At 37.5% G+C, this 7889-nt stretch overlaps 1 protein-coding gene across 1 annotated transcript in view; it reads left to right on the forward strand.

The window, feature by feature from the left end:
* KPNA4 (karyopherin subunit alpha 4) overlaps window positions 1-7162 on the forward strand; it is a 63143-nt gene extending 55981 nt beyond the window's left edge. The window contains exons 15-17 of the mRNA XM_023223352.2: window positions 564-726; window positions 3777-3871; window positions 6950-7162. Of these exons, the coding sequence (XP_023079120.1) occupies window positions 564-726; window positions 3777-3871; window positions 6950-7048 (357 nt within the window). The 3' untranslated portion in view covers window positions 7049-7162. The remainder of the gene's footprint in view (window positions 1-563; window positions 727-3776; window positions 3872-6949) is intronic.
* The last annotated feature ends 727 nt before the right edge of the window (window positions 7163-7889 follow it).

Raw genomic sequence — 7889 nt, forward strand, 5'->3', positions numbered from 1 at the left:
TATCCAGGCTGGATGCAGTGGCTCATGCATATAATCCTAGCATTTTGTGAGGCCGAGGCAAGAGGATCTCTTGAGTTCCGGAGTTCAAGACCAGCCCGGGCAACATAGTGAGACCCCATCTCTGTATATTAAATAAATAAATAAATAAATAAATAAATCTTGGGTAACATAGTGAGACCCCATCTCTATATATTAAATTAATTAATTTAATTAAATAAAAATAGCATACAGCCTCCATTAACATCCTTCTTAACTGATTTCATAATTTCTTACTCTTAAAGGGAAAAAGATCTTTGCGGGAAATATTTCTTATGGCAAAGAAATGTTTAATATGAAGTTGAGTGATTCCTTTGACTTTATGTTGTTTTTTTCTAAGTTCAGGAAAAAGGAAACAATTTTTTTAAAAAGGAGGTTAGAGTAATAATGTAGACACACTTAACATGAGAGAGATGAGGTCATATTTCTATACTCAAAATTTCAAAATCAAAATTATTCAAGTGAGGTAACATGGCACACAAAGTTTACCTATATTGCATTATTTTATGTTGTTTTTTTTTCTTCAGGTGGCTTACCTTATCCAGCAAAATGTTATCCCACCTTTTTGCAACTTGCTGACTGTAAAAGATGCACAAGTTGTGCAAGTAGTACTCGATGGACTAAGTAATATATTAAAAATGGCTGAAGATGAGGCAGAAACCATAGGCAATCTTATAGAAGAATGTGGAGGTAAGTTTATTATAAGCTCTTATTCCACTTCTTAATGTTCTCTTTGTAACTACCTTTATTTGCCGACTAATAGAGCACATCTATATTTTTCTTAGATATTCAAGTAACAGAATAAAGTCAATATTACATTCTATATGTACAGTCCTGCTCAGCCTCTTACATATGCTTAGGTAACTGAATTGCTGCCATATATTGAACAGGCACTGTGATAAGTTATTGGGAAGACAGTGGTAAACAAGACACAGTCCTTGACCTCAAGGCATGTAGTCTAGTCTTGATAAATATGAACTGATGTAATGTGCTAATTACCCTAATAGAAATGTACAACAAAATGGGATGCCTAATCCATTCTGGAAGAAGCAGGAAGTGCACCTGAGCTGGATTTTGAGAGATGAATAAGGATTAATAAAGTAAAAAGGGATGAAAGGTGTTCCAGGCAGAAATAACACCATGAGCAAAGTCTGAGGTGAGAAATAGCATTCAGCAAATTATAAGTAGTTCAGTGTTGCTGAATCACACAGTATGGGGTAGAAACCACCAAGAGACAAAGCTGGAGAAGTAACCAGCATCCTGTGAAGGCTTTTTTTTTTTTTTTTTTTGAGACAGAGTGTTGCTCTGTTGCCCAGGCTGGAGTGCGGTGGCACGATCTCGGCTCACTGCAACCTCTGCCTCCCAAGTTCAAACAATTCTGCCTCAGCCTCCTGAATAGCTGGTATTACAGGTGCCTGCTACCACGCCCAGCTAATTTTTTGCATTTTTGGTAGAGACGGGGTTTCACCATGTTGGTCAGGCTGCTCTTGAACTCCTAACCTCATGTGATCCACTGGCCTTGGCCTCCCAGAGTGCTGAGATTACAGGCGTGAGCCACTGCGCCCGGCCTCCTGTGAAGTCTTAAGCTTTATGGCACAGCAGATGCTTTATTCTTTAGGGCAGTAGTTTCCAAACATGGCCATGTACCAGAGCCTCCTGGAATGTAAACAATACTTATTAGCTTTCAGGTCTTAGAGTTAATATACAGACAGAACATAAAAGTTTCAAATGTGGCTGTGTAACACAATATAAATGTTACCTATCTGGATAAGCATAAAAGTAAAGGTATTTCTGACAGAAGGTGAAAAGTTAATGAAAAGAGAGGTAACTGCAAAAGTAGGAGAACTCATAACTTCAGCTAAGTGGGAATGTTGAGAGGCTTCAAAATTAATGTAATAAGAAAAGATAAAGTTACTAAAGTGACTGATAGAACAACAACAATAAAAAAATCTGTGACTATCGAGTTAGGAACAAGAGATGGGGAACAGTGTTACAGAACTAATTAAGTAACAAAAAATAACAATAGGAATACTTAATTATTTTTACTACTTGATTTTTTTTAACTTGTAAACATTTTAATTACTAAAATATCTTTATACATTCAAATAAAAATATGAGTTCTTGGACATTGCCTTCCTCATTGGAGGTAAGACCCAGGAATCCCCAGTGGATTGTGCCACAGGAGGTGACAGGCCATTGGTGATTGATCTAGGGGATGGATATGTTCAGATGGAACATGGATAGCTGGGAAATGAAGCCTTTGGAATGACGGCTTGAAATGAAATGAAGACAAGGAGGCAGGAAGAGACCAGTTAAGAAAGTATTTATGGCCAGGTGCAGTGGCTCACACCTGTAATCCCAGCACTTTGGGAGGCCAAGGCAGGCAAATCACTTGAGGCCGGAAGCTCAAGAACAGCCTGGTCAGCATGATGAAACCTCGTGTCTACTAAAAATATAAAAAATTAGCCGGGCGTGGTGACACACACCTGTAATCCTAGCTGCTCCGGAGGCTGAGGCACGAGAATCGTTTGAACCCAGGAGGCAGAGGCTGCAGTGAGCCCCGAGATCATGCCACTGTACTCCAGCCTGGGCGACAGAGTGAGACTCTGTCTCAAAAAAAAAAAAAAAAAAAGTAAGTATATAGTGGCCAAGCCACAATAAATGAAGGCAGTCTTAATAATAGAGACAAAAGGGAGATGAGGAGATTTAAAGTCCAGTGGATAGACTTTCAAGTTTTTGAGGTTTGATTGTGGGATACTGAGGGAAAGGGGAACTTGGGCTTTCTCTTAGATTTCAAGCTGTTGTTGATTATCACCAAGTAAGAATACAACTGTAGGATGAACCGTTTAAATGAGGAAGGCAAATAACAAATTGTGTTTTGGACAGTTTGAGTTTTAGGTAGCTATGAAATTTCCTGGTAGAATTACACAAGCATTTTAATTTTATGCATGTGAAGCTCAGAAAATAAATGAAGCTATAAATTTGCAAGTCCTCAGCCTATATGTAGTAGCCAGATTTTTTAATGGGAAGATCACCACAATGAGTGTGTAGGTGAGAAATGAGGCTAAGATAACTTCCTCCATTTAAGAAATGGATAGAGGAAGAACACTCATGAAGGGGCAATTTCACTTTTCTCAAAGACTTTAAAATTATTTTTCCTCTAAAGTAAAACAGGATCCAATTTGCATATCAGCAAGTTAAGTATGTACTTTTTAGTGTTTCTGCCTATAATTCTCATTAGTGTTTACAGGGAAAATTATCTTTTCCCCTGAAATACTGTGTTAGATCTTCATCATTTTCCAGTAAACTTAACAGGTATCTTAAGCATCATATTTATTAACCACCAGTATTTTCAATTTTTTTTTTCATACATGCTCAGTAGAAAAACTTGGCAGGTGCTGGAAAGTAGGAAGATTCTGCTTTTTACTTAAACAAATGGAATTTTACATGTTATTACTGGTTATAAAGATTGGTTATGTATTCTGATGAATAGGCAGATGTCTCATTACTTATACATTTACATTTACAAGCAGATACTCAGGTTGTTAATTTTAAGATAAATATGCTATATCTTTGCGCATAAAAATTTTTTATATTTAAGATTCACCTTTAAATTCCAAAAAAATTGTAATTCAAAAAATTTGCAATTCAGAAATTGGGTTATGTGTTCCAAAGATTATTCTAACTTGTCACTGCTCTTTAAATATTACTGTTGTTTCACATTACAAAATTTCTTGCAGGACTGGAGAAAATTGAACAACTTCAAAATCATGAAAATGAAGACATCTACAAATTGGCCTATGAGATCATTGATCAGTTCTTCTCTTCAGATGATGTATTTAATAATTTTGTAGTTTTCTTAGTTTTGTATATAAACATAGATCTGGATGAAGTTATATATGTAGTAAGCTGGGGGATGTACATGTATGTATTTTTTTGGAATGGAATTAAAATAGATGTATGACGGTAATGTCACCGGCTTTGAAAACATAAATATTTCCGTATTTTAAGATCCCTTCGGAGCATATTAGCTCTAATGGCAAGAAGATAAGGACTTTTTTGACCAAACTAGATGAGTCAGACTTTATTTTCACTTGGTGTCTTTATAGTTCTCATTTTTTTAAATTGTTAATAGCATACCATATTTATAAACAAAACAGTGATACTAGTATATCCTATAATAAGTTCTTTATGACAGTAGTTAATCCACACTTGAATGGATGGTCACTGTTACTTTTATTTCATGACCAAAAACAAATATGAAAATAAATAAATAAGATGGAAATAAAAAGGTAAGGCACTGTATAATGTAAGGTATAGTATACAAAAATATCTTCAGATTGTTAGTAATAGTAGTGGAAATTAAAGTATTAACTTATTTTTAGTATTTCCTCTTTGGAAAAGTAAATCTAAAATTAAACCAGTTGCTCCTTAGAAAATTTTATAGTGGTTCAATGCAGCCACCAGAGGATTTCTTGAATGATTTCTCAACTTTTCAAAGAATAAGTATTTTACTGCATGCCTTTCCATATTATCAAAAAGAATAGAATGTTATTAAACATGTTGTTAAGCATGTATGGTTTGGACATTAACTTGACAAGGACAATATTAGAAAAGAAAATTATAGACTATTTACTTATAGTTGTCTAAGCTTAGTCCTATTTACAATATAAGGCCAGTTAAACCAGAAATAAAATTCAGAAAAGGTTTTGTTTTGCTTTGTTTTAAGACGAGGCCCAGGCTGGAGTGCATTGGCGCAGTCACAGCCCACTGCAACCTCCCCCTCCCTGGCTCAGGTGATCCTCCCACCTTAGCCTCCCAAATAGCTGGGATTACAAGTTCATGCCACTATGCCCAGATAATTTTTTAAGTCTTTTGTAGAGACAAGATCTGTCTATGTTGCCCTGGCTGATCTCAACTCCTGGAGTCAAACAGTCCTCCCATCTTGGCCTCCCAAAGTGCTGGGATTATAGGCATGAGCCACCACGCACAGCCTGGCATATTCTTTTAAGGGTAACTTTGATCGTATGTCTTAAAGTTGGATTTTTGAAAATCATAATTTGCAATATGGTGACTAATTGTAATAGCCTTATAATTTCTTTTTTTTTTTTTTTTTGGAGACGGAGTCTCGCTTTGTCGCCCGGGCTGGAGTGTAGAGGCCAGATCTCAGCTCACTGCAAGCTCCACCTCCCGGGTTTACGCCATTCTCCTGCCTCAGCCTCCAGAGTAGCTGGGACTACAGGCGCCCACCACCTCGCCCGGCTAGTTTTTTGTATTTTTTAGTAGAGACGGGGTTTCACCGTATTAGCCAGGATGGTCTCGATCTCCTGACCTCGTGATCCACCCGTCTCGGCCTCCCAAAGTGCTGAGATTACAGGCTTGAGCCACCGTGCCCGGCCAGCCTTATAATTTCTAATACGTCAACATGTAGTTTTCGTTCTTGTCTTAGATTGTGAAAAGAATAATTCATATGATATACATAGTTATAGGAAGTACACTGCAGGTTTGTAATATTGTGGAATTTCAAAAAGGAACTTTTAGGTGTAAAGCATGTAGAATAATGTATATAATAAGAATAACCATTATTAGCAGAACTATTATAGGTTGAGTATCCCTTATCTGAAATGCATGGGACCAGAACAGTTTTGAATTTTGGATTTTTTTGAATTTTAGAATATTTGAATTATTTCTACCACTTGAGCATATGAAATTCAAAATGTTCCAATGAGCATTTCCTTTGAACATCATATTGGTGCCCAGAAAGTTTCAGATTTTGGAGTATTTTTTGTTTTGGACTTTCAGATTAGGGATACTCAATCTGTATTTTACTATTTTAAGCCCAAATACCATTTGTCTCCAATTGCTATTGAAAGATATACCAAAGATTCACTTACTTTCTAAAAGTGGTTGCATTAATTTTCTTTTTTAATGTCATTGTCTTTATGTACTTGCCCAGGGTTTTGTGTGGTTTGTTTGTTTTGTTTTGTTTTGTTTTGTTTTGTTTTTGAAATGGAGTCTTACTCTGTCACTCAGGCTGGAGTACAGTGGCACAATCTTGGCTCATTGCAACTTCTGCCTCCCAGGTTCAAGCAATTCTCCTGCCTCAACCTCCCAAGTAGCTGGGATTATAGGCGCACGCCACCACGCCCAGCTAATTTTTGTATTTTTAGTAGAGATGGGGTTTCGCCACATTATCCAGGCTGGTCTTGAACTCCTGACCTCAGGTGATCCACCCACTTCGGCCTCCCACAGTGCTGGGATTACAGGCGTGAGCCACCGTGCCCAGCCGTACTTGCCCAGGTTTAAGGGAAATCGAGTACCAAATTTTGCATCCTCTATTTGAGACTTAGGGCCATCATTACTGTTCCTTCATTCTTTTGGAAAATGCCCATCTTACATATTCTTTTAAGTTTTTTCTCATTTTGGCATCCCTTGAGAAAAAGCCTTGAGTAGGCACAGTGGCTCACACCTGTAATCTCAGCACTTTGGGAAGCCAAGGCAGGCAGATTGCTTGAGCTTAGGAGTTTGAGACCAGCCTGGGCAATATGGTGAAACTCCATCTCTACAAAAAATACAAAAATTAGCCAGACATGGTGGTGCACACCTGTAGTCCCAGCTACTCGGGAGGCTGAGGTGGGAGGATCACTTGAGCCCAAGAGGTTGAGGCTGCAATGAGCCATGTTTGTGCCACTGATCTCCAGCCTGGGTGACAGAGTAAGACCCCATTTCAAAAAAAAACAAAAAAACAAAAAAAACCTTTTATAAAGTGTTTCAATTTTCTAAAGGATGGTAAGACAGTGTTGGCATTCATCATCTCTCCAGATTTTTTTTAAGGGTAAGGGAATTAGTACTGTAATACTATTTATATGTTTTTTAAACTAATTATCACATTATTTTCCTTTTTTTCACCTAGATTGATGAAGACCCTAGCCTTGTTCCGGAGGCAATTCAAGGCGGAACATTTGGTTTCAATTCATCTGCCAATGTACCAACAGAAGGGTTCCAGTTTTAGAAAGATGTTGTGGAAGTTAGGTACAATGCAGCACTGAGATATATATATATATATACACATATATATATATATATATATATACACACATATATATAAAAAGGTTTGATCCATCAAGCTTGGCTCATGGGATCTGCTGCTGCATTAAATCGGGAAAGAAAATGTGAAGATTTCATTTGGAATCACAGAAAATGCCCAAATGAGGTCAAGATGGCGAGTGGGTGCGAGTGAGAATGAGTGGCAAAATGTAATGAAAACTTTACATGAACACTTATTTAGGTTGTTCAAAGTAAAAAGGGCTACAGGTCACAGATCGTCAGTGCCTGAGAAAGAACATTGACTTACTCTATATCAGTTGAGGGGAAAGTACAGTACTGTCATCTTCAAGCCTTGTAAACATAAAAGAGAATAGGCTGCCCATATAAGTCAAAGGAAAATGAGCCCAGGCCTTGCTATGAAGCAGTGTGTGAATGGACAATGTTGAATGAATGTCTGGCTCAGTGATGGAGAGCCAGGTTCATCTTTGAAATCTAGGGCTCTTCACTCATGAAGCAGACTCCTAGTCCTGGAGTGACTGTGTACGAGAGCGTGGTTGTGGTGCTGTATGTGAACGCATGCAAGCTTGATTCACCTTCAGGGGGCTGATAACAAACCTAGTAAATCATCAAAATGAGATCATAAGTGTTAATGTACACTGGACATGAAAACAAAGACTGGTTTAGCAGCAGACATTGGTTTACTCTGCAGCCTGTGTTTTCTGTTTCCGCCTTTCCCACCTCCTTCCCCCTACCCCACTCTTTTTTTTTTTTTCTTTTTTTTTTTTTTTTTTTTTTTTTTTTTTTTT

This window comes from Piliocolobus tephrosceles, chromosome 2, assembly GCF_002776525.5.
Source record: "Piliocolobus tephrosceles isolate RC106 chromosome 2, ASM277652v3, whole genome shotgun sequence".
Taxonomy (NCBI): domain Eukaryota; kingdom Metazoa; phylum Chordata; class Mammalia; order Primates; family Cercopithecidae; genus Piliocolobus; species Piliocolobus tephrosceles.